The sequence below is a fragment of the Didymosphaeria variabile genome, assembly GCF_027946475.1.
Source record: "Didymosphaeria variabile strain IMI 356815 chromosome Unknown scaffold_7, whole genome shotgun sequence".
In the NCBI taxonomy this organism is placed as follows: domain Eukaryota; kingdom Fungi; phylum Ascomycota; class Dothideomycetes; order Pleosporales; family Didymosphaeriaceae; genus Didymosphaeria; species Didymosphaeria variabile.
In genome coordinates this window covers 3170102-3196481 of record NW_026611626.1, presented here as the reverse complement: position 1 = coordinate 3196481, position 26380 = coordinate 3170102, and the positions used below count along the sequence as shown (strand labels likewise).

Below are 26380 nucleotides of genomic sequence, written 5' to 3'. Positions count from 1 at the left end.
GTACCACGACCACTGTGGGCGCCACCGGCGGCTACATCCTCGGTGGAGGACTTGGACCGCTCGTACCTTACTATGGCATGGGTGTTGACAGTGAGTGACCTTTCCGCAACCATTGACGAATAATGACCAACATGATGCTCTAGATGTTATGCAATACGAGGTCGTCACCGCTGACGGCGCGATCAAAATTGCCAACAAGTGCAAAAATGCAGACCTTTTCTGGGCTATGCGAGGAGGTGGAGGAGCATTTGGAGTTAACACTCGGGTCTGGCTCCAGACATACCCGGCTCTGAAAGCAGTCAATACTGCAACAGGCGCTGTGATTTGCAAGGATCGAGAATCCTATGAGAACATGATCAGCACGCTCGTAGATCTGCAAAAGCCGCTCCGCGAAGCAGGATACACGGTAAGTGTCCAACTCAGGCGATTATAATGTTGCGCTCATCTAACATTCCGAAACCAGGGTTTATGGGAGGTCGTTGGATCTTCTTATCTATTGAGTCTCGCCTCAATAGTAAAGTACGAAGCCAACGAGACAGTGAAGAGCGCGGCTGAAGACTTCGCCGCATATGACCCTCTCGTACAGACCGAAGGATGCACTTCAACGCTCGAAGCGCGCCAGTTCACGGGATCCTCTTCCTGGAACGATGCTTATCAGGCAGTATACTGGCCCGCAGCCGAGGGTGGCTCGATCGTGGGCATCAATATCCAGGACTTCTCTCGTATTGTTTCGCAAGAGCTTGTCGATGATGAAGCTAGCTTGCAGAAAATCAAGGACTACCTTGTGGGCTTGCCTGCGTCGATCCCATTCATCTGGCAGAACTGTACGTGCACCGAGTCTGAACTGGGACGATCTGGCTGATAATTAAACAGATGTTGGAGGAGTGACTAAGTCGGTTCCTACTGATGCGGTAAGTGATCCCGTCATAAATACCTACCCTGTCCAGCGCGTGTTACTAACACAGTACCTAGACCTCGGTTCACCCAGCCTGGCGCAACGCCTTCGCCTTCATCGATGTCGTGTAAGCCTCACCCCACCCACTCTGCTATCCATGCTCCAGTACTGACATCGAAGCAGGAACTTTGGTACTTGGGCAGGGCCTACCGCTGCGCAGAACGCTTCCTCCACTGCCCTTGTTGCAAACATGACCGAGGTATTCGGAGAAGCCGCCTACTACAACGAGGGCTACCACGAGGACAACTGGCAAGAAACCTTCTTTGGCACCAACTACGAACGTCTTTTGAAGATCAAAAAGGCTGTTGACCCCAAGGGCGTGTTCAGCTGCCGTATGTGTGTTGGTAGCGAAAAGGGGTTCTAAAAGTAAAGACCGTATATACGGGGACCAGCATTGGTTCGGTGTTCTAGCTATGGTCACTACATCAATAGATGTACATTGTTCGTGGATCGGTCTTACCAACAGGTCCGACCACTCGCACAGAAATATCAAGTTCGCATCCTTAGCCACGTTTAGTCGAGTTAGCAATTTCCTCTAGAATTATCAGCATTCACTTCACTACTTAGTGGACCAAAAACGTGCCGTGCCGAGCTTAGCTGGCCCGAGCTACATAAAGCATTGGCCCATTTGTGTTTGGCAATTCACAGCAGAAGCGGGGTAGGCGGTTCGGACATGGCCGCATCCATAGCAATGCAGGAACGGTGAAGACAGCGGCCTGAGCACGCTGTTCCTTTGTTTGAACGACCGTGCAATAGAAACGCGGGATATTGCTGCCTTACGCTCTGCCGTGACACCAGGTGCACCGGCCGCGAAATGGTGCTAACAGCTCGTCAAACAGCTTGACAATTTTGCCACACTGCACGTCTTCTTGCAGTTGTTCTCTTACAATATCATAGCACCGATCCCAAGCAAGCAAAAGATGACGCTCAAGAAGGTCACGCCACAAGCGACGACCATGTCTTCCAATTTATCCTCGAATTCAGACTTCCATCGTCGTGCAGATCTCCAGCTATCTGTTGGCGAAATCGAATACTACCTGATCCCGAATGAAGAGGTTGTACCTTATCCCTAAACCCAAGTCTCAGCATCTTAACCCAACCATCACTCATCATTGTCGCCAAGCTCAGTACATTCAGTTTCGCATACCTAACTCACCACAAACATCTAGAACTTTCTCCAAGCCGTTCCGCGCAACAAAGAATGCACGACCCTAGTCTTGGTCCACAGCGTAGCCCCAGGTCAGTCTATCACCAAAGCTGACCTGCTCGACTTTCGGTCCGCACGCCTCGAGCGTGACGACGTCTTTCAGCGTACTTTCTTTGAGCATATGGTATTCTATGGGGCAAAACAAGAAGACGTACACATCATACCTGATGCACAGAAAGAGCTTCACACCTGGGGCGTCAAAATCCAAACATTTCTCGCCGGTCACTCGGCCGAGAAAGTGCCATCCGGTCCATATGTCATTGCGGAGGGAAAGACCTGGCAGCCGTGGAGAATATATCACGATTTCAACGCATGCTTTATGAAAGCATTTAAACCTGCGCGGAAGCCCGGCGGAAGATAAGTATTTGGTTCCTAATCTAAGCGCACGTCATACTGACGGCTGCTTACCCTTGTCGCCATTGAGAGCTCACAAGCTGGTCTGAATGGAAGAATTATGGTCCCATCTCGTTGTTACTTCAACCCAGGCTCTGTTTCATGCCCTCTAGATGGCGTGCGTATTAGCGTGAAAGACAGCATCGACATCAAAGGTCACAAAAATACGCTATGCAATCGTGCTTGGATGGATTTATATCCTCCTAGGGACGAGAATGCTGCCTGCGTCCAGGCTCTTGTAGATGCGGGAGCAGTCATTGTGGGTAAAGTGAAGTTGCAAGCAATGATTATGCGAGAAGAGCCATTAGAATGCGTTGAGTTCACAGCTCCGTTCAATCCGCGGGGCGATGGGTATCAGGTGCCTTCTGGAAGTAGCCATGGCAGCGCCGCTGGTATATGCTCATATGAGTGGCTTGACTTTTCAATAGGCTCGGACAGTAAGTTCCTATAGCTTGTTTGATTGTGGTAACATTACCGTAGCGAACGGGAGTTGTCGCAAGCCCGCGTCATATAACGGTTGCTTTTCCATTCGGCCGTCAACTGGTATCTTGGACACTAAGGGCTTGGTTGCGTTCTTTCCGTGAGTGCACTCCCAGCTTCGTTCACATAGAGCGTTATTAATCATCTACTCATCACAGGGAGTTCGACATGCCCGCCTTGTTCGGCAGCGATATCTCAAGGTTCCCCGATGTCATCTCCGTCTGGTATGGGGTATCTCCCTTGCTCCGGATGCCATCTAAGGTCTTATTAACCCTCTCGCTATTACCCATCTGAGGCCTACATCATGTCTTAGTCTTCTGTGAAGATACTCTATCCTCTAGACTATCTTCCCACTACAGATCCTAACCAGTCTGCATTACTTAAGAAGTTCATATGTGGACTTGAATCTGCTCTGGGCACCCAGCGGACCAAGATATCTCTTGCCGGGCTTTGGAAGAAAGACTGTCCAGACGGTAAGGAGCACGAAAACATCGCGAAGTATCTTGAGACTGTATGGAATCTGCTATCCTAGGTTTCAGTATCTCATTCTGACCTGACCTTTGACCGGCAGGCTGGGATCTATCCTTTCTATTACGACCAATATCACAATCTAGAGGATTTCAGAAGCAGATACGAGGAAGAACACGGGAAACCGCCGTTTGTTCATAGGGCGCTTCACTGGCAATGGTAAATGGTTACTTTACGATATTATAAACCCCTCATTATGATGCTGACGGTCTATCTAGGAACATCGCCAAAACAATAACCAGGGAAGAACGCAATGAATGCCTCCGCCGCTGCAACCTGTACCGAGCCTGGCTCCTTTCCAGAATCTTCAAGGCCTCATCCCCACATTCCATATCCGTCATGCTCCTCCCCATCGAGACCGGACATCCCAATTACCGTGATGCCCCGATCCCGTGCGTACCCTTCACCCACCAGCGGACCCCCATGAGCTAACAGCCTCCCAGCCCCAACTCCCTATCAAGCGGCTTCAACCCGCTGCACATATCCCCCATAATGCAAGCCCCAGAAGTCACCGCCCCAGGTACGTATCCCCGTGCTTTCAAAAAAGCACCTGACGGATAAAACCCAGTCGGCGACATCCCCTACCAATCCCTCGTCACGCAACGAGAAGAACGTCTCCCCATTGCTGCGTCCCTCATAGGTGCCCCAGGTACGTTGTATACGTCATCATGACCTACCACAGTATGCACAAGCTGAATAGACCCCACGCAGGCACAGATCTCCTCCTGTGCCAGCTAGTAGAGAAAGGCATGAAGGGCGCAGGTATCCCGACGAAGGTCAAGACAGGCTCTTTGGTGTTTTAGTTCCGTAGATAGAGCGTCAAGCGAAGCGGTAGGTATATCTCACTGGATTGAAAACAAGTCAAGTCTCCTGTACGTATGGTAGGGTAAGCCTTTGCTAGGACCACGCCCTTGCGTCGTTTCTCTTCTCTCAAATCAAGGATTCAGGGGCTCCTCTTGATGGTTTTTATGACCCTGGACGAAACTATCGATATATATTCTGCATCGGGTGCAAGCATGCCAAAGGGGTGGATTTTAGATATAGTGCTAGCCTCGCATACAGAGTTGTAACGAGGTGCTGAGTGCAAGCTCTCTGGCACGTTTTCTGAACTACCGTTATTAGTTTGTTCATCGTTCATCGTTCGTCGTTCGTCGTTCGTCGTGCGTCGTGCGTCGTGCGCGGATACGTAACCCGGACATATATTCACAGGGTAGTTTCGCCACTGAACCTAGAATATCTACCATGGATCAACCAGGAGCACCCACTGAGACTGCGTGGCTAGGCATAATGGATGAAGCTATTCCACCTTCAAGACGTACTATATGCTAGGAACAAGAGCTTTAAGAATGGAGGCGAGACGCACGTCATGTCATTAATAGCAAGCGGAAGGTGCCTCCCATTTCGGCTGATCAATGCACGCAGCGAAAACGAGGTGAAGCCAAGGGCATAGTGATACTATTGAGCTGATACGATGGTCACTACCGGAAGTTGCAGGAGGCACACCGAACGCCAATTTAGAGACAATGCGATGATGGAACAGCACCCCGAGTTCTACTGTATACAGGAAGAACTGATGCGGATATCTGTCCACACCGCGCAATTCTTTCCCCAGGATCTGAGGTTGTCCTTCACAGTAGACAATGAGGGAAGGTAACGCACGTGATTACCACCACGCGCGAACCACCCCCTTCTCAACCTCAGAGTCCAACATCTACAGCGGAGGCGCGAGTCACAGGTAGTAGCCGCCACCACCTGCTCGCCACCCCCAGCACGTGCGTTTCTTGCATTTGGTTCGTCTCAGCGAGACTACATCCAGGAGACACCACGAGGAGGCGCAAGAATCCGACTTCTATCTCCCGCCCCCTCTTGCCGCCGCCCAGCCCGCCCGCCCGCAGGCCGCGACCCATTTCACCCGAGCACGAATTGTCGACACGTCCGGACCACCCCGCTACACACACCGTTTCGATCCACCCCCAGCAGATGTCTTCCAATGTCCTGTCCTCCGTTGCTCTTGTGCCCAGTGAACCCAGGAGGGAACACTTTTTTCCATCTCCACATGAAATTCATGCGGAGATAACTTAAATGAAAGGTGTATTCATCAAAGGTGCAGAGCTAGCTGCGGAACCAAAAAGGAGGGAGCACGCGACGGACGAACGGGGTCGAGGTCGGTGGTGCGCGGGACGTTAGCTACGCCTCCCTGCGGTACTTTACCGCCGCGCTGACCATCATAGGACAAAGCGGATGATGGCCACTGCATGCCCATCTGTAGATGGCTGCAGGTGCGAGGGTGCGCAAGAGCGAGCATTGCCAAGGGCCTTGCGGCCTGTCAGAGTCAAGGACTCCATATCTGTAGGCATCTTCCTCTGGGAGCGTATACGGATGGAACAAACGTTGTCGGCTCCCAGCGGCGGGGGGGGAAAGCCCCTACTCAAACGGCCTTCGCAAAGACTGGATCTCTCGGAAAGTTTCCAAGATGGGAGCTTTCCGAGAGATCCAAAACCAAAAAAGTTATCATTGTTTGAAATCATTTTGAAATCTGAAAGGTTGGGTCGGTGACCTCTTTCTTTCTTGACATGACAAAGGGTAGGTTCCGACACGCGTGGTGTTGGACCATTAGGGTGCACACAGGTGACACCCTCTCAGGACTCTCGTTGGGTAGGCCTACGCCATCAGCTCGACGGCTGTCCGCGCTCGCGATACACCAACTGTAAAACTCAGTAGTTGCTCAAAAGCAGTTCTGTTTCAAGGTCTCTTTTTGACGGCGGAGCGTCACGTTGCGCACTTGCCGTCATCACTGGACGCACGCAGGCAGTCCCAGTGATCTCGGCCAAGGCCAGGTTTCCCGAAGGCATGGCATCCAATGCCCTCGGCGGAGACAGGAAGCGTACCACGTACGACAACACTGTACCCACTGTGCTTTGTGTCGCGCGCGCGGGCGCCTCACGCTACGAACAGACGATCTGCTCGTGCACAGTTAGCATGCACACCGCATGGAGGACATCCACGCGGTCCGCAGGTGCGCCTGCGACACGGCTGCCCTGCAAAAAGCGGGACAGCCGTGGAGACAGGCGCGTCAACGGCGGGGAAAGGAGGAAGGGTGCGTCTGAAGCTTCATGTGCCAGGACCTTTCGGCCTATCGCGACTTTGCAGTCGCACATCTGTGGCATCTTCCGCCGGGCCCACCACGCCACGATTCCCTTGCGACCAGCCTCCGGGCAGGAGGGCGACCACAGGGCTCAGTGTGCACATGGACCCGGCGGCGGAGGAGAGTCCTCATCTTCAGACGGCCTTTCCTAACAGGACAGGGAGGAACGGCATCGCTCGGGGAGACGGGGACGGCGGGCGTAGGGCGGGATTCGTGCTTCGACGGTGGTGGTGGGGAGGAGGAGGGGAGGACGGGTAGGCGGGGATTTATAGGCTGGGGATGCGGTGAGCTAGTCGGCGTGATCCCTGGCAGGGGCGGCGTTTCGGGTTGACGTACGAGGCGGGGCGCGAAGGCCAGAACGCTAACGATGCGCCAGCTCACTGCGAAGAGTCACGCGGCGCCTGCAGCACCATGTAGGAAATGCAGCAGATAACAGCTCGCGGTAAGTCCTCTATGAAGTGAGAGTTCCAGCGCGTTTGACAGCGGGGAAGACCCGGATGACGGTTCTCAATAACCGACGTCACATGGCTCAAGCTCACTGAGGGGCCGAAGATCACAGTCATCTGCTACCTGGCCAGTGCGAGGCCCTTCGAGTTCGGCAAAGACCCGCGGTAAACGTCACTATTGCGATAAATCTTGGAGAGACCTGTCTTTGCAGTTGTTCAGGCGTTTGGCTGCGATTCCAGCAGTGTTTGTGTGCATGTCGCGTGTCGTGTTGGCCCGCTTTTTCTGCTCGACTGCAGGTGCAAAGTGACTCACATGCAGGTGGACGGATATAGACGACACCACACAACGCATACGCATAGTGGAGAATGTGTAGATAAGAAAGTCTTCGAAGAGTCGTTAGTATACATAGATCTGTTGGAGTCTGGTTGGAATAATGCCAGCACTTCATCTGCGACCAGCATCAACACGGGGCACAAGAAGATGAAAGCGGTATCAATCCTACGAGCGCGGCTTAGAACAGCAAGAGCGGCTTTACTTATTAACCAACAAGCTTTCAAACCAGAGCATTAAACATTCACTAATCTATTGATCATCCTATCTCGACCTCATCACACGGGGTATCACCTCCTCCTACACAAACACCTCGCTACTACAAGCCTGAACAAAGTATCCCGCAGAGTTCGTCGTCGTCTGCCCACTCGGACTCCTGATGTACACCTTACTCTGTCCAACGCCCCCACCGTTCGCCCACAAATACGTGAACGGAACTGCATCACCCGCATTCATAACCAGAGAGGTCGTTCCAGAGATATACGCAGCAGCCGTCCGCGAAGACTTAAACCCCGCGTTGGTATCATCCCACGCGCTATACGCACTATCGCCCGACCACGCATACCCGTAGTTATCGACGTCGTTGCCGGAGGATGAGAACGTGTAAGTGCCCGTTTCTTTGGCGATGAAGAAGCCCTGCAGGAGGAGCGCGGCCTGGTCGGAGACGAAGGAGCGGCCGTCGGAGAGGGTGAGGGTCGAGCTGCCGCTTGGCCAGTTGGGGGTGGAGAAGGAGAGGGAGGTTAGGGCGCCGCTGAAGTCGGCGGTGCGGCTTTTGAAGTAGGTGGATGTGAAGCCTCCATCTCCGTTGTTGGCGTTGAAGGTGTGGGTGTACTTGCGGTATTGGACGCCGTTGGAGGCGATCGTGGTTGCGACTGCGTAAGCGGTGATAGTGGAAGTGGTCGTTTCAATCGCCGTGGCGGTCGAAGTCTCGGTTGCGGTCTCGGTCTCGGTGGTCGTGCTGTGGATCTGTCAGTCGTGATTTGTATCAGCGTTTCGATGTGCACTCACGCTGTAGCACTGGGGGTCTCGTTAATAGTGCTAGTCTCCGTGACGGTACCCGGAACCAAGGTTGTGGTGGCAGTGCTGGTGACAGAAGGTGTGGGAATGGAAAGGCAAGAGCAGGCGCTAGAGATGTACTGATTTGACCAGTTGTTAGGAATGGCACTCGGCTTGCCGTAGGTGGCGGCTCCACGCTTTCCTTCCGGGGCTGGAGCAGAAGAATCTTCTCCATCTGAAGGTACTACACCGACAGGTGCGGTATAGGTGTAAGCACTGTTTAAGCAGGTGATTGTAGAGGTTGAAGTCGTGGAGGTAATCGTGGCGTAGTCAGTCTACGATGATCAGTATGACTTTTGATGGGGTTGGGAAGATGGCTTACGCTTGTGCTGGTGGATGTGATGGTATTCGTCTCCGTGATAGTGGCCGTCTGCGTCTGCGTTGAAGTGACCGTGTCTGCCGTGATCGTGAGAGGAGTTGTCGTGGTCACACTGGCGGGCGTAATGGTAGCAGTCGTCGAGCTGCAATCATTAGGAGAAATAGATTAATAGTAGCCTGGGTCTACTTACAAGGTTGAGGTTGGGATGGACAGAAAGCTAGAGCAGTACTGGGTGGCCGCTGCATCCTTCTCTAGTACAGTGAGGACAAGGTTGTTGGCCTTGCAGAAGAGAGAATTGATCAACTTCGGGTTGATGGTTGGGGCTGCAGAGACCGCCACGGGCAGAAGAAGTGCAATGGATCCACGCATGTTTGGTGCTGACAACGATTGAAATCAAAGGTGGGATGTGTGCTTGTCTAGCGGTCAATTGCTCCTGAGGTTCTTCTCCAACAACGCGATGCCGTCGTCTTTATACCCTGATAAACATCCAGAGATGGGCGGCGAGCCCGATGCTATGGCACATGGCTTCGCTTCTCCCCACTTAGTTCTGGACGAGGCTGAAAACCTACATTAAAACTCTCATGTCGCGATGCTGGTCGAGCGCCCGCGACGGTCTCTCCGCGACGCCATCCTGAACAAAATTGGTGTAGCGGAGCGAGTGAATGTGATCCAGCTCGTCCGTTGCCCGATTTGGCGAGTTGTGGGTGTCGTCTAGGATGGTTTGAGACTAGGAAGGACAGATCGGTCGTACTCACTGGCGCTAAGTCCCCAGGACCCCTGAAAGGGTCCACCCCATTCAGCTGTGTTCTAGTTCAGCCTCGTCTAGATTGATATTGTTCTGCAGGTACACGTATGTTCGTGGCAGTCGTCAGCCAGCCTAAAAACTTTAATTAATGGTGAGTGTGAGTGTTTGAAAGCACCTTTTTATGTCTACATTGAAGCGACAAAGGCCACACTGGTTGCATTGCAGCTAAATGTGCAGATCCTCCCTTACAAACAGATTGCATGTGTGTACTTGTCGCTAAAATCTGGTCATGTTTGTGCAGCTAAGCTGGCAGACTTTTCGAAATGCCGAGTGACCAAGTGATCTGGAACCTACACTATTTGACTCCATACAGCCGAAGTACGCGACTATCCTCCGCTTTTCGCTTAAGCATGTCTACACCGGCCTCGCACGAGGTCGTCTGACTAGTGTTCAGTCAGCGCAACTCGGCGACATTGAGATCAACTAAGCCTTAAATAAACTCCTGCATAAGCTCAAGGTCGTCATGGTCAGATGCAGAGGCAGTGTTCTAGAAGGTGTATGTTTACACTGATAGGGTAATGTACTACTCCTGGGACCTTTACCATATGCGTCTTGTAGACGTCGCAGCTCAAGTTCTCATCTGAAAACTCAAGAACAATATCTAGGAGACACCCACGCTTGGTTTCGATCTCGATCGCAATCGAAGTGGCTCGCGGCTCGCTAGTCGATCACAACTAAGGACATTTGCAATAAGAGCGATCATCGCTACAAGCACCTTGAGAAAAAGTCATCACAATGACCTTCCTAGTCGCGAATCACAATGACGGTACCCAGTCAAGCTCTCATAGCATGCTGAATAAAGTGCTTATAAATCAGACCCTAACAGTGTAATCTATGTCAACTCGAGCTATCATACCTCCCAGAAGTCTCCACAAACCACTGTACCACCTTACATAAGAAGTAAATTTCAGACCAGAAGTTCAAGTCTCAGTGTCTACCACTGCGGCACTCATTTGACCTCGATGACTGCATCTCCTCCACCTCCAACCATCCATTCCCATTGCGCACTTGAATGCTGTGCTGATCTTTCTTCTTCGCACCATTGACCTGGCAGTCATGGCTCTCCTGTGCATTGACATTCTCACCGTCAGAATCCTCGAAGCCGTTGATGATAGCGGTGTGGTACTTGAAGGTTCCTTTGCCCCGACGGGTCACTGGAGACGTGCTGTAGGTCCTGTCGAGATGAGCATGTATCTCGGCACGAGTGCGTACTGGAGATAGACTTACTGTGGAAGAACCTTAGGCTTGGTCGCTGTGTTGATAGAGTCGTGTTTGGGTGAGATGGCCAGGGGTTGGGTTCCGGAGCGACATGCTCGATGGATCTTACGCAGTGGCCATTGATAGAGAAAATTCATTGAATTGTTCGTGTTCGAGGTCGAGGTAGTAGTATTGTGTATCATAATCTGCTGGGCGTCGTTGTTGGTCGACATGATATCGTTGGACAAATTTGCAGAGTGGCTCGGAAATAATGTATGCAATGATTCTTTAGAAAGGCTATGAAAGACAGAGCTTTAGATCTATGCTCAAGTTGTATTTTGAATTTGCAGACAAGGGAACCCTCTATCAATCGCATATAGACTCTGGTAGAATGTTTGTCTCATCAAGCTTAAACGCTTGCGAGCCGAGTTGTCAGACAATTGTCTCAGTCCGGCTCATACCCTTTGGCCATCTCAATCAGCCTGGAACCATACATATTCTTGTGCCAAAGAGTATACTCTAGTACAGTGCGTCCTTCTCTGTCCGTAGCGTACACCATCTCAGACAACTTCGATGCTTTCCTCGCGAACTCGATGAGCATCTCTAGAATACTTTCCCACCCTTTCTTCACAGCTAACATAACTGCAGTCTGGCCTTTACCATCGCCGGCCAGAACATCAGCACCGTTCTCGAGTAACCAACGTGCTCCATCTCTATTGAGTCTTCGCACACATACATGTAGAGCAGTTTCGCCCTTTTCCGTTCTTGCATCTAGATCAGCACCAGCCCGTCGAAGTATCCCAGCTATTAGCAGACCTCCATCCTGATGCAAAGCTATTATCAAAGCGCTCTCCGACTGCCTCCCTCCAGAGAACGTGGGATCAAATAAAGCGTTCGGATTGGCGCCAGCTATCAAGGCTTCGGCAGTGGCTGACTTTTGCATGATCGCTCGAAGCAAACAATAACTCATTTCAATCGACCGGCCGGTTTGAATTGGATCGTACTCAGCGGACACGATCGTGGCAGTAGCGAAGTTGTTGTTCAGTATGGCATAGTCCCTTGCAACTCTTCCGTCAGGACCACAGACGTGGATGCTTGCGTCTGGATGACTCCTTATCATTTGACAGATCTCCACAGACCCTCTTGCTGCGGCAATATGTATCGGTAGAACTCCAGCATGCGACGCGATTGTGGGGTCAGCTCCTTTCTGCAGCAAGTGCTCCACCACAGAAATGCTGCCTTTCTGACATGCAACTTGTAATGGAGTCCTACCAAGACAATCTTGGTGATCATACTTGTATTGCTCTCCTGTTCCGGCTTTTATGATTCTTGCCAAGGTTGTCTCGTAGCGTGCGTTGTGTGAATCGAGAAGTTGATGAAGCAAAGTTCTTCCTAGCAGGTCGCATCGCGAAAGCAGGTCTTCTACTGTCAAGCCAAAGAGATCCGAGTATGTACACTCTATGAGCGTGTCTGGAAAATAGCTAGGGGTCGTCCTAGCCATGGGAGGAAGCAGATACAAGATGCCGTGGGATTTCATGCATTCATAGTAAATGCCTCTGTTGCGTTCCAACGGCATATTGAACTCGTATTCTTGTTTATGTCGTCCACAGAGGCGACGACTTGCAAGTGTTGCAAGAAAGAATATCTCTGCTTCCATGAGTTCCACAATGTTTTCTTCCAACCCTGGGTCGAGCAGGTAGACTCCAGTCATCGTTTCACACACCTCACACTCCCTCCTTCCGAGTTGGAACGCTCGCCACAGTTGGAGTTTGGCAGAGAATTGGCCTCCTCCAAGTGAGTCGGCCAGCGCACCGAGCTCTCGTAGCTTAACGTCAATTAGTGAACCAGTTTTCAGCAGAACCTCCTTCAAATTTCCTTCAATCTTTGGGGTGTTCGTGATGAATTCCTCGTGGCAAGTTGGGAACAACTTGGACAAATCGTGACCTCTCTCTGAGAGCCAGACCAAAGCTAATTCGATGTTCTTGTAGAGAAGCGTTATGTCAATCCTAGCGCTCTGTCAGTCATGGCATACGAGGTGAGTTTTGCATGGAACGTACAGATCTCTCAGCTTTAAGTACATATCTGGGCTTGTGCGCCAGACTTTGAGATCATTCGTGGGACCCAATGAGGACTCCAATGTACCAGTCTCGATAGTCGTGTCTTTTCGTTGTCTTTTGATTGCCCTTGTAGGTTCCGAGCATGGCAGCCCTCTCTTCATACATCGATCACATTTCAAAGGCCATTTTCGAACAATCGGTAAACACTTGACAATCAGATTTGATACTACCTTGCTTAGATCGAGTATACACCACCTTCTGCTTTGCTTCACGACAATGAGTGCAGCGCACCATGCTTAGTGAGCCCCTGTCGCGAGTCACTCTTTTCGACACTTTGGCGACCTCTGCGCGAGGTATTGGCATGGGCGACGCCATGGAATTGTGTCCAGGCTAAAAGCACCTGCACAGTATGAGATAGACTCTGTTTTGCCTTCATCTTGACTCACAACCAAGGTACCTGGTAGTAAGTGACTTATCGTCGATGGAGGAATGTATACGTAAGCGCTGTCGGATGAGTGTAAGTTTAGCGAGTAGTTTGAGATGAAGAAAGTGCGCCAAAGTGCGCTGGTCATAGATAACCAGGCTGTCGTGGCGCGCGTGAGTTTTGTAACATTCGTGGGGGCTGTGCCGGTCCTGCTCCTCATTGGTTGCGCACCTTCGCACTTCACAATTCCAGGTTCGACAAGATCCGGTCAGTAGTCTATATTGCGCATGTGGCGTATTTCGTATTTACCGACCTTCGAAATCCATGATGGCTCGCATACAGATGACTGGTCTCGCACCTTCGCATATCTGCAGGTCAGCCGGAGCCTCAGCGGTGCAGCACTCTCAGTGGCCACGCACCTGCGCACATATGGATCAACCTTAATTCCTGGTTGACTGTGCGACAGATTATAGGAAACCGTCATCGGATCTTGGTCCAATACGGATGCAAGACAAGCTGCTTGATATTTTCACTGTGGCTCGTTTGTCCAGCGTTACTCCAATGGGCCTAGCCACACCAACGTTCTTTTCGAGACAGTTCCCCATAGGCTCCGCACCTTCGTACTCAAGTGGCAAGCGCAGTTGAAGGCTCAGGCTTAGAGAATTGTAGAGTGCTATAAGCGCAGTGTGGGGCAGTGATGATCAGCCACAGCTGCCCTATTGGGCACAAGAACACTCGATTGGCTACGCACTCTTAGGTGCGCTTCTTTCGCCTCACGGCGAGGAATAGCCTCCCCAACTTGCAGCGGATTGCTCCTCGCATCTGAAGATTTCTTCTCCAGGAGACTTGTGTGCCTAGGATTATGGGCGATCTGGGACGTAAATCCTGCCGGACCCTCCACCTCTCTTGACAACGACCAGCTTTCAGAGACCATCACTCAATCCGCTTAGCCGTTCTTTAATCTGACAAACATTTCAGATCTATCTCGGATATCAAACTCTCAGACTTCTCTCTTGAAACTTATCTCGTCACTCCTCGGTACTGCTTGGCCATGGCACCGTTGTCCGTCCTTCCATCATTCGTCCTCACATCCACGGCAACGTCTCTGCTCACAATGCCGTCGACCACTCCGCAGCCTCCAAATGCTCCTACACTATATGTGCCTGACACTAAGGCACGGAACGCCATCATCTTCGGTACAATCGCCACGTTGCTCACAATTATCGGGGTTATCATTGCGGGTGCAACTCTCCGCATCGCGCATCCGACTCATCAAACAGAGCATCGCCACGATCCCACTGCTGAAGAGCCTGAAGGGACAGAGATGGGCTCCATCGACGGTGGTCGCACCCCATCTCGAACCTCGACCTCCGAGCCTACTGTTGATGCTTAGAGAAGAGAAAGTACACACTTTTTTAAGACTGTCTAGAATAATGATTCAATATACACCTGTCCATCTATCCAAAACGCTCAAAATCTATCTATGCCCGTGAATATAGTATGAAAGCACACGCCGTAAAATTTCAGTACGCAAAACATAACACGCATCTACACTAACAAAGGAGACTACTTACCTGCAGAGCCATAACTATTGCGACCTAAGCTCCAATCAGCATACCATTCGTCATAGTACTATTCATATCCCTCGACCCAATATGCTCCGCTAGATCGGCACACAGCGCTTGCAATTCTATGTCCTCCCAGACCTCTGCGCCTGCTAGTTCTGGGGCAAGAGCCTGTATTCCTGTTAGTATCTTACACTCAAGGACCAATGCTCACGTAAATGGATTGTCGTTTTTCACAAAGACCAATCTCGAATAACTGTTCTGAGGGAATAGGAGAGGGTAAGGAAAGGGCAAGGGGAGTACCTACCAAAGCTAGTGCGGTGAGCCCGTCGACAACGATCTCACAAATAAATCCGTTCAAGGCCGAGTCGCCGTGGCCAATGCTGTAGTCGAGTTGGATGTCCATGTGGTTTGCGTATGGGCCATTGCGCGCGTTGCCTGAAACGGGGGCTAGGGAGCAGAGTGTCAGCAAGCAGATAGTATGCGGAGTCAGAACAGATGGAGGGGGAGGCAAGGAAGGTGATACACCAGGAGAACCCACCGATATGATCCGGCCCCGAACAAATGGTCGCTTTATAATGACACTCAGGTGCGGGGGGCGGATCGCAATTATCGCATATCGGCTCCGGAATCGCGCTCCTTTTCTTCCAAGGTGTGCCCCACGGCGTTGCCCTCCTCTCTTCAGGCGTCATAAGCGCTCTTAAGACACTGCCACGCTTGACGATACCAGTCCCGCATCCACTCGCCGTCAGATCTTCAGTGTCCTCGTACTCGACCTCTTTGCACGATTTGGCGACGCCCTGCTGCCACGATGCGACCGCGGCTGCAATCATCTGGTCGCGTTCCTGTCCGCTATCGTAATGGCTGTCCTGAATAACAAACTTGATCGTTTCTTCGACGGGCTCGTCGCCGGTGACGGTCTCGATATTGTCGAATTCGGCGGGCGTCTTTGAGTCGCAAGTACTGGCATTATCAGGACATAGAGCTTTCAACTTGTTGAACAAATCCGTTCGGAGATCGGCACCGTTGTTCTTGTTGTTCTCATCGCCGATGGGTACGCTGTTGTTCGAGAGAAAGACTGTTGCTGTTGGGACCGCGGGTGTGGTTGGGGTGCAGCCGTCGACAGGCTGAGTGGCGCAGGATGGCGTGTCAGCGATGCCACCGATGAGCGTGCAGAGGTAGCAGTTAGCCATGTATGTCTGGTGCTCGATGGAGATGGGGTTCGCGATGCTGGACGTGGGGAGCACGGTGTAGTCGCAGGATTGCCAGTCAATTGTTGCGTCAGTCACGGTGAGGAGAGGCAGAGTCGTAGACCCGCAGATGCAGCCCATCTGATTGATCCCTTGGTCAGGATCTTCGTGCTGCAGCTCGCAGGAGATCGTGGGTGGGGGCGTTGTTGATGGAGCGGTTGTAGTCGTGACGTCAGCGGGTGTGGGCGCTGCGCAGTCGTCTCTAGGAGCGTTGCGGCGGATGTGTGAGTACTTTGCGTCTTGCCGCCTGCGGAACTTTCGTGGGCCATTAGCGAACTTTCTGTGGTATCCTACGATGGCGTCTTCGACTTTCTTGACGGCCTGGCCGAATTCGTCTGCCCGAGGAGCAAAGAGGTCTCGAAATTCGAAGACAGGGACTTCGCGGTTGGTGTCCAGAACCACTTCGTAGTGATTTCCGAACTTTCCAACCGAACCATCAATCTTCTTGTCGACTCTTGTGATGGGATCGTCTTTCTCAGCTTCCACTGCTTCAATCCACTCTTTCATCGTGCACTGGTCTTCGCCACTACTCGATTTCGCGTGGTAGATCATACCCTCCAATTTCCCGTCCTTTGGTTTTGGATCTTTGAGATCAGCCCCGTCACAATATTCAGTGTCGTAGCTGCAAATATTAGCATCGCAGTGCAGCTGGGATGCGTTCAACATACGCTATAGTGGTGCCATCATCGCCTTCATTCTTGTAGCATGAAAGCTTGCTGACTAGGTCCCACAGTGATCCGTCGATGGTGGGTATGGCATTATCCTCCTTCAATCTCTTATAGATCGTGGTGAAATCGTTGCGTGGCATTATCGGAATGATACTCTTGATACTTCTACCCGGCTCCGAGCTGAAATCTGTTGAAGTCTTGGCGTAGGACATGACGATTGAGAAGAAAGCCAGCGTGTCATCCTTCAGTGAATCTGATGTAACTCCACCAGGAGAGGCCTGGAAAAAGTCCTTGGTCACGTACACTGCTTCCAACGCATCGCCCGACGCGGGTACCAACGGTGATTGAATTTTTGTTTTGTAGATTCTGAATAAGTCTTGAACGGCTTCGAGAGGCAGTGGGGCCGTGGCTTGGGCATTAAATCGAATCTCATCTACCTCGGGTTGGAATGGCCGTACAACTTTCCAGTTGTTGCAATCATTGCCTTCGATTTCGAACGAGTTCGAATCCATTCCCATCCATGGGTTCCAGGCTATCTATAGGCTGTCAGAAGGATTTCCCAGGTGTTGCTTCCTACTGGAAATGGAACTTACAAAATCAGCAGCCGCAGCGTTGGCTGCGTTCTGAAGATCCGATGCGCCAAGCTTGATATTCTGGCCATCCAGGATGTACTCCGGATCTACCTTCTGATAGGCCCACGCATTTACAATATTGTCGGCTGTTAACATCCAATTTTTCCCTTTACGTCCGGCGAGGAGGTGTCCTTTCGCCTGATCTGTCTGGGCCTCGGTACATCCATCTTTCTCAAGCGCCAGCCTGATACGCCCTGCTTCGAGCTCATACCCAATCTTAGCGGCGTTGTTCGCCGGCGTCTGATCACCGTTATCATTGATGCCGTCGGTGGTGCACTCAGGGGTGCCATTGTCTTCTCCGGAGCAACACTGTCCAGCCAATGCAACATTACGTGGCATGGAACTGACGAGGAAGAGAAATAGCGGGGAAAGCCGTAGGAGAGATGCCTGTGAATGCATCTTTGCTCAATGCGTGAAGAGATCAGAGGAAGAAATGAGATGCTAAGCTGTCTGCTTTGTGATGAGCTTCAAAATAACCCTTTATATATTATGACTAGGCTTCACCATACAAGTGTCCATCTGACTCGTCCGATACCCAGACCATCTCTAGATCCAAGTTTCTGTGTATGATCTCATACGATCACCAAAATGCAGAGACATGAACGAACATTTCGCCCTCGTAGGAATCGTGGCTTGGCCATGGTGGATACCTGATGCTGAAGAAATGGGCACAGTAAGTAAAGTCCATGCAGACTGTCAGCTAAGTTTCTAAAGCAGCCAAAGAAATGCTCGTCGAGACTCAGGCGCTGGGCGGCAGGCGGTTCAAGCCAGCGCCTGTTGGGCCCGGTGTGCGGCAAAGTCCCAGCCCAGGTATTCTTACCACGTTTGCCCTGGCACCTTTGACCCCAACAATCACAAATGCTTATTCTCCGAGTCGGATCCCGTACGCATCGACGTTCTGTGCGCCTTCGCGTACGAGTGTAGCAGACAGCTATTGTACAGGTTTAGTTATGAATATTCTGCACTCGATGATCAATAATATTGATCATTCATACCTTTTGAAGGGTGTATGACGCAGTGAGTGTAGACCTACTCTTTATAGCTGTCTTTGAAAAGGCCTTGCTAAGGGAGGTAAATACAGACTACTAGCTCCTGCGCGTACACAACTACGGCGTGGAACGTTAGATTGGACTAGAGGCCACGTTGCTAAAACAAACCCTAGAAATCACGATGCCAACCTTTTGAAGGGCGTGTGGCGTAGTGGGTGTAGACCTGTTATTTGAAGCTTGTCTCGAAAAAGCCTTGCTAAGGAGTTACAGATAGGGATTGTCAGCTTACGAAGTTGCACGACTACGCCGCAGGACGTTGGATAAGACTAGAGACCACGTAGCCGAGATAAACCCTAGAAACCACAACACCAACACGTCACCAACACTCTACGTCATTACTTCAAGCCAGATTTCATTGCGTCTTGCTCTTCGACGTTTGAGGTAACAAAATATTCACAACGATGGCTTCGCATATACCTCTTCCTGCGGAACTTACTATTCAGATCTACTCTAATCTGGACTCTCTATCCGACGCTCTTGCTCTTTCGGCGACCTCGTGTAGTTTCCGTAACGTATGGCTGGCGCATGCAGACAAGATCTACCACGAACTCGCACCGAGATGCATCGAGGGGGAGAAGTATGCGCGCGCTCTGCAGCTGTCGGGACGCTCTCGAATCAGCGCCGAAGATGCTGCGCGCGTATGCCGCCGCGCAGAATTCGCCAGCTCTATCGCCGAGCAGTTCGAACAGAAGGTGGTCAAGAATTTCAATGGTATGTATTCGATAAGAGGCTTTGCACTGTAAACTCACACCAGTCATCAAGCGGTCGGCTGGCGAAACTTCTACGGCGACCACGAGGGACGTCGTCCAGAGCACCTCACTCCGACTGAGCGTCGCCGCTTCTTCCGCACATATTACCAGCTATGGAGTCTCTTACGACTACCCGATGCAGAATGGGCTTCAGCAGTCAAATCGTTCTCAGCGAAGGAGGTATATCTCATGCGAGAAATGGTTTGGATACCGCTACCCATCGGCGAAGACCAGCCCGTGCCAGCGGTGGAAGAGCATTTTCCAGACTTTGTTTATTATGATACTGATGGTCGACGCGGGGAGTTAGGTTCGTTGTTGCAGAAGCGTATTGAGAAGCACGTGACCGAGACGGGGCTTGGGGATGTGTGTCTTTGGGTGGAGATGCAAGTTAACTTGCGGTCGAATAATGGATATGCAGGTTTTCGTTTATTATGGGATCACGCGTCATTCCTCCTTGATAGATGGTGTCCTGGAACGTCGTAGCAACGGGAGATGAGATACATGGATCCACCACGGGTGATAAAATGTGTATGACGAGCGAGGGGAGTATGGAAGATAGTAGAGGTTTTCTTCAACGGGTCAGTCGTCCAGATGCTCGTAGTTTAGCTAGGTTCTGCAACGGTGGACATACTTCATTGCATCCTGGCATGCACGGTATCGTGTCCACGGCTTGTTGTTCAAGTCGCCACGTTATGGCGAAGACGCAGAAGGCTTCCAGCTATGAGTTCACAGTGTTGTACGAAGGTAATCAGTGCTAGCGTCGTACCTAGCCATCTATGTGGGGTTCGACCGAGATATCTCCGCCAACCGATAAAGTGTTTCCATCAACAGATTAACCTTCCATCACTCATACATTTCAAAGGATTTCAATTTTCCAGCAATCACGTAGTTGCTTTTCTATACCAGAAAGCATTGCAGTCTTCAAGGCACGAACATGTTGATCACGGGTGATGGCTTCTCTGCGCTGTTGATTGATATGAACATCATCCAAGCCAACTACCATATGGATAAAAGGATGGATATACCCGTCTCAACTGCACAAATTGTCGTTGGTGGACTGAAATAGAAACCAAGAGGAACTGAATACGAATATGAACATCGGGAAGGACTATCACGTTGTATAAGTGAGCTCTTCATAGCCGCCTCGAGTCTGCTGATACCGGACTTGTCAGTTTCATCATGCTCTCGCTCCTCTACACCTTAATTTTGACTGCCACGGCAGCTCTTGGGCAGAATACGACTTGCCCAAGTCTCCCAACTACAATCAATTATGCTGCGAATCCTAAGCTTCCTGATCCGTTCCTGCCTCTGAGTGGCAGTCGCATCACTAGCAAAGCGCAATGGCCTTGCCGCAAAGAAGAGATCCGTCAGCTGCTGCAGCGCTATTCCTATGGTGTCTTGCCTACAACAAAGCCAACTGTCACGACAACGATGTCGGGCACAACGCTCACCATCAAGGTCGCCGACGGAGGCAAATCAATGAGCTTCTCCGTAACCATCAAGCTCCCAACCTCAGGCACAGCACCCTACCCAGCCATCATCGCCTACGGAGGTGCCAGCATCCCGATCCCCAACACCGTAGCCACAATCACGTACCAGAACTTCGACATGGCCGCCGACAACGGGCGCGGAAAAGGCAAATTCTACGACCTCTACGGCAGCTCGCACAACGCGGGCGGCCTCATCGCCGCAGCCTGGGGCGTCGACCGCATCATGGACGCCCTCGAAATGACACCGACTGCTAAGATCGACCCCAAGCGCGTCGGCGTAACAGGCTGCTCCCGCAACGGCAAAGGCTCCATCATCGCCGGCGCCTTCGTCGACCGCCTCGCCCTCGCCCTCCCCCAAGAAGGCGGCCAATCCGCCGCAGGCTGCTGGCGCATCGCCGACGAGATCCAAAAGAACGGCACGAAAGTAGAAACCGCGCACCAGATCGTCAACGGCGACTCGTGGTTCAGCACCGACTTTTCGAAGTACGTCGATGCGGTGCCCACGCTGCCGTGGGATAACCACATGATGCACGCGCTGTATGCGGATCCGCCGCGGGGGCTTTTGGTTATCGAGAACTCGGCGATTGAGTATCTGGGTCCGACGAGTAATTACCATTGTGCGACTGCGGGGCGGATGGTGCATGAGGCGTTAGGGGTGAAGGATCGGTTTGGGTTGACGCAGGTTAGCCACTCGGATCATTGTGGTTTTCCGAGTGCGAGCCAGGCGCCGTTGACTGCATTCATCAATAGATTTCTGCTGAAGCAGGAGGTTAGTACGGATATTTGGAAGACGGATGGGAAGTTTACGATTGATGAGGGGAGGTGGGTTGATTGGACGGTTCCGAAGTTGTCGTGAGGGATGCGTGGGAGCTGAGGGTTGGCGGGCTGGTAAGCGACAGAGTATGACTGTAGTGCAGTGAAGAAAGACCAAAATTTGGATTAACACCGAAAGAGTCTGACTGTCCGAACCTATGAGTCTATCCTTTGCGCCGTTTCCATTACCCAGGTCCGAACGCCGACCCAGTGTCCTCTCCAAAGTCACAAGCAGCCCTGGTAGAACGAAGGAATGAAACCCAGAAACCCAAAGCCTTACGCCACAATGCCCTGACTTTCCACCCCATTACCCATTTTGAAATATCCACCCTGATACGACCCAACGACACCTACATTGTCAACCAACCCCATATCCGGCGCACCCAATCCATTCAAACCGTGCTCGTTGATGAAGTAGTCACAGTACTCGTGCTGGTGCTGGTGCCAGTGCTGGTAGTTGTGCTTGAGCTGGTAATTGTGCTCGTGCTGGTGCCGGTGCTCGTGCTAGTGGTGAGGCTCGTACTAGTTCCCGTGCTCGAACTGGTAACTGTGCTCGTGCTGGTAGCTGTGCTTGAGGTAGTCACAGTGCTTGTACTAGTTCCCGTGCTCGTGCTGGTAGCTGTAGTTGAAGCTCCCGTGCTCGTAATGGTAGACGTGCTTGTGCTAGTTCCCGTGCTCGTGCTGGAAGTTGTGCTAGTGCTAGTTCCCGTGCTTGTGCTGGTAACCGTGCTCGTGCTGGTAGTTGGGCTTGAGCTGGTAACTGTGCTCGTGCTCGTACCGGTGCTCGTGGTGGAAGTTGTGCTCGTGCTGGTAGATGTGCTCGTACTAGTTCCCGTGCTCGTGCTGGTAGTTGTGGTAGTTGAGCTAGGCGACGAAGTGGACGACGATGTCGACGTGCTAGTTGATGTCGGTGTCGTACTAGTCGATGTCGATGTCGATATCAATGTCGATGTACTAGTTGATGTCAAAGTTGAAGTCGACGTTGATGTCGGTGACGTCGTCGATGATGTACTAGACGATGTCGATGTCGATGTCGACGATGTTGTTGTTGGCAAAAGGCTGCTGGACGAAGACGAAGTGGTGCTGGTCGATGTCGTCGAAGTCGCAGGATACGTGAGCGTGGTTGTACTCGTGGTTGTAATAGTGGTTGTGCTAGTAGATGACGTGTAAGAGATAGTATACGTCGTCGAAACCGTGGGTAAAGAGGAAGTAGAACTAGTCGAAGTGGTAGTAGGCGTATTCGAGTTGACCATATAGACGTTCAGCCTGTTGCTACCGCCGCAGTATTCAGTACCGTTGCTAATGCACGGCATGTCACATCCAGTTTCATGCGGATTCCCGGTGAACGCAGTCCCCAGCTGGGTATTGCGGCCGCAGAAGCACTCTAGCAAGGACATTAGCCATACACTTGTTCGGGCACAAACATAATTATGGGCCAAAAGCTAAGTCCCCATTGCTCACGCTTGGTGAACACAGGGTAGCGAACGTTTGACGACGCACTTGACAAGCTTGTAGAGAAGAAGAGGGTGATAACGTACCCTGGCCATACTCGACACCTGCATACGCAACAGTATTGCCACGCGAAACGAACCCAGCACGGCGGCATACCTGGACACATCGACCGACCGTCACACCCCGTCCAGAAAATGCCGCATACCGCAGAAGGCGGTTTTGCACCGAGTCAGCGTAGCAGCCCTCGTAAATGAAGGTGGAGCCGTCGCCTGGGTTGGTGACGGGGGGGAGATTATCTGGGCCCCTTAGAGCGGTTAGCCTGCGTAGCTGAGAGTACTGGGATCGAAGACGGAAGGACGTACTGGTAGACGGAAATTCTAAGAGCGCCGCCGCAAGCTTCGTCTTCGTTGCCCGTGCAGGCATAATCACAGTCCTCGTCGTCAACCTGTACAGCATTGTTCTCGAAGTCGCAGAAGCATTCGCGGCCCCATTCTGTCCTTTGTTAGCGTCGATTCAGCTGCAAGTGTCCAAGCCAGAGAAGCCGGATGTGTCACCAAAGGAACAGGGAAAACATACCAGTACCAGCAATATTAAATCCCATACGCTGGCAATAATTGATACAGTTCGCTCCGCTCTGGTCATTGCTTCTCATAAACCCGTACCTCAAGGCGCGATTGCTTTGGTTGTCAACATAGCAACCAGTATATGCCCAGCCGCTAGGCAAATCTTGCGAGGGAGGGAGTTGCCGAGGAATAAGAGAGATTGTGGCTGCAGACGCAGCGGTGAGGAAGAGTGAAAGGTACTTCATCATGTCTGAAGAGCCAAGTGGGCTCCGAAGGAAGTGTGGAAAGCGAGTGTCAGAAAGCGAAAGTGATGAAGCGAGAGAAAGACACAAGGTACAGAACAGGAGAGGAGTGGGGTTTTAAACGCCGGCACAAAAGTGCGCTGGGTTCTCCAATGGATCCAAACAGCTGATTGCTAGCGATGTCTTGATTTCTCCAGAAGGGGCATCTCGGTTATTCGTTGAGAGTCTAGGAATAGAGGCCCACGACGGCGTCCCAAACTTAAACAGCTCGCACGTATGTCGACTGCATCATACATCAAGTCCTTTCAGGCACCACTCACAGCTTCGATCCTGCCTCAATTACCTAGACTGTAATCAGTACTTGCTCCCTTGGCGTTTTCGTCCCCGAGCGACTCACCAAAAACCTTCTAAAGTACCTCTCCAGCGCTGCCTTCCCCGCTGAACCAAGCTCGGTGACAGTACCCGCCCATCCATCCGGCCTCAACACGATAATCGCCCCCTTATTAGCGCACACGCCATACCGCTCATGCGCGCTGTGGTCCGCGTCGTAAAAGACGCTCCCGAATGGCATGCCACCTAGAGACTCGTATGTTGAGGGTCCGCCAGGGCCATCAAATATAGTGATCCAGGAAACGGGGTACTTTGGATCAAATAGCCAATGCGATTGGGGAAAGGAGCTGGTGAAAGCAGAGAGGTGGTGCCTTGTAATCGCGACGTCGCCTGCGAAAAGAACGATGTAGAAGCGTGCGGTGTTGGGCGTTACAGTCTGTAAGCGCGTAGCTTCGAATGTCGCAGGTTTCTGAAGCGCTACGTCTGGCGCGCGCTGCCCCGGCTGCACGGTCGACACGTCAGAAGACTGGGTGAGGTTCAGGTATGTGTCTGGCTCGTAGTAGATGCCTAGCCCGCTACTGAACGTTGCCGCTTCGGTCATGACTTGACCCAGTACCTCGTTCACATCGGCGTCTGGATCGCCCTGCCAGTTCTCGGGCAGCTGCATGGTCATCAGCCGTGAGATGTCCTTATCGTAGTTGATCAGCTTCTGGACGTTTGGCAGTCGTTCTGCCTCGTACGTGTCAAGGATGTCTGGATTGGCGAGCCCCTGGAGGACAAGGGAAAGCTTCCACCCAAGGTTGACAGCATCGTGCATGCCCGTATTCATACCCTGAGCGGCACCCGATGAATGTGTGTGGCACGCATCCCCGGCGAGGAAAACGCAGTCTTTGACGAAGAAATTGCGCGCTATGCGTTGACCGACGACGTAAACGGTCCACCAATCCACCTGCTTGAACTTGAGTGAGAATGGCTTGACGGATGCAATGGCTTCCTTGACTGCTGCCTCCTCGTCGAAAACGTCGTAGGCCTTCCTTCGCTCTGGCGTGAATGCATAGCCTATCCGAGTTGCGCCGTGGTCTAGCGCGGCCCAGAGAACGTTGCCGTGAGTGGGGGACTCGATGGCGCAGTATGTCCGTGGTTTTGGAAGGTCGGTCTCAATCACACCATCCACACGCACCCATTGGTCTTCGCTCGAGGAGCCATCGAAAGGTATATCCATCATTCTCCGAACAGAGGACCGTCCGCCATCTGCGCCGATGAGGTACCTGCACTTCACAGCCCTCTTCACACCTGTCTCAGGGTTCGTTATGCTTGCAAGCACCTTGTGACCTCCCGTAACGACGCCCTCCAACACTTCAATACTCTTTAACTCCCAAGGCGCCTCCAACTCAACCCCTTCCTTCCTCAGCGCTTGTCGAAATATCTCCTCCTGATACTTCTGCCGCAAAACAAGTGCAAAGTCCCACTTCGTATCCTTCATGTTCTCCATGAAGCTCCACCCTCGTCCCGGGAACTCCTTCCCATTTTTATCGTAATTGACCGTTTCCCGGCATGCGAAGCACTGCTGGGCCAGCGTTTCAGCAAGACCCAGCTGATCGAGCATCTCGGACGACCGAGGAAACAAGGTGATGGCGCGGCCATATTGGTCTTGCGAAGACTTGGGATGTTTCTCGATGATCTTGACCGCGTGCGAGGACTTTGGAAGGTTGCGCGCAAGCTGCAACGCGGTTATGAGACCTGATGGCTGTTAGAGCTACCCTATGATGCGAGCGCGGCGCGTACCAACGGGTCCTCCTCCAACTACGAGCACATCCACATATTCAACTGTGGGCTCAGTCATGTTCGATTCACGAATTATGGCCCTTGCAGTTGAGCCCCAGTTGACACTGCAGCTGCACGACACCGCATTTTATCGACATGGTAATCGTCGAATCGAGGGTTTCCGTCGGAATGAGGTCAACCCCGGTCGTACGATAAGCGCATGGCGCCAAATGAAGCAGGCGTGACAGGATGCGGGTAGCGAGGGCGCGCAACTGCGCGGTTGGGGTGTATGCAGCTCGACGCGTGGGAGATGCGCGACGCAAAGATGGGGGAGCGATCGATAAGAGGGCGGGGATACGGTGCGTATATCCGACCATCCTTCAGATGGTCTCGTAGCACGCCGACGAGATGATATTTGTAGCATCGGCACTGAATTCACAAGATCAGAACTTATAATTCATGCTAGTATT

At 52.0% G+C, this 26380-nt stretch overlaps 7 protein-coding genes across 7 annotated transcripts; 3 read left to right on the top strand and 4 right to left on the bottom strand.

The window, feature by feature from the left end:
* Positions 1-1015: 1015 nt before the first annotated feature.
* On the top strand, positions 1016-1319 carry N0V89_010211 (uncharacterized protein; the record flags this gene model as incomplete). Its single annotated transcript, XM_056218956.1, has 2 exons — positions 1016-1022; positions 1099-1319. 2 exons carry the CDS (start codon positions 1016-1018, stop codon positions 1317-1319), a joined length of 228 nt encoding a protein of 75 aa, XP_056068221.1.
* A 6466-nt stretch (positions 1320-7785) lies between these two features.
* On the bottom strand, positions 7786-9229 carry N0V89_010210 (uncharacterized protein; the record flags this gene model as incomplete). The annotated part of the gene is made up of 3 exons (XM_056218955.1): positions 7786-8443; positions 8864-8870; positions 9226-9229. 3 exons carry the CDS (start codon positions 9227-9229, stop codon positions 7786-7788), a joined length of 669 nt encoding a protein of 222 aa, XP_056068220.1.
* A 6020-nt stretch (positions 9230-15249) lies between these two features.
* N0V89_010209 (uncharacterized protein) lies at positions 15250-16665 on the bottom strand (the record flags this gene model as incomplete). The annotated part of the gene is made up of 2 exons (XM_056218954.1): positions 15250-16612; positions 16658-16665. 2 exons carry the CDS (start codon positions 16663-16665, stop codon positions 15250-15252), a joined length of 1371 nt encoding a protein of 456 aa, XP_056068219.1.
* Positions 16666-16789: 124 nt separating this feature from the next.
* N0V89_010208 (uncharacterized protein) lies at positions 16790-17625 on the bottom strand (the record flags this gene model as incomplete). The annotated part of the gene is made up of 2 exons (XM_056218953.1): positions 16790-17362; positions 17620-17625. 2 exons carry the CDS (start codon positions 17623-17625, stop codon positions 16790-16792), a joined length of 579 nt encoding a protein of 192 aa, XP_056068218.1.
* Positions 17626-20032: 2407 nt separating this feature from the next.
* N0V89_010207 (uncharacterized protein) lies at positions 20033-21602 on the top strand (the record flags this gene model as incomplete). The annotated part of the gene is made up of 3 exons (XM_056218952.1): positions 20033-20039; positions 20135-20141; positions 20396-21602. 3 exons carry the CDS (start codon positions 20033-20035, stop codon positions 21600-21602), a joined length of 1221 nt encoding a protein of 406 aa, XP_056068217.1.
* Positions 21603-22204: 602 nt separating this feature from the next.
* Positions 22205-22729, top strand: N0V89_010206 (uncharacterized protein; the record flags this gene model as incomplete). The annotated part of the gene is made up of 1 exon (XM_056218951.1): positions 22205-22729. One exon carries the CDS (start codon positions 22205-22207, stop codon positions 22727-22729), a length of 525 nt encoding a protein of 174 aa, XP_056068216.1.
* Positions 22730-24159: 1430 nt separating this feature from the next.
* On the bottom strand, positions 24160-26057 carry N0V89_010205 (uncharacterized protein; the record flags this gene model as incomplete). Its single annotated transcript, XM_056218950.1, has 2 exons — positions 24160-25886; positions 26051-26057. 2 exons carry the CDS (start codon positions 26055-26057, stop codon positions 24160-24162), a joined length of 1734 nt encoding a protein of 577 aa, XP_056068215.1.
* Between the last annotated feature and the right edge of the window lie 323 nt (positions 26058-26380).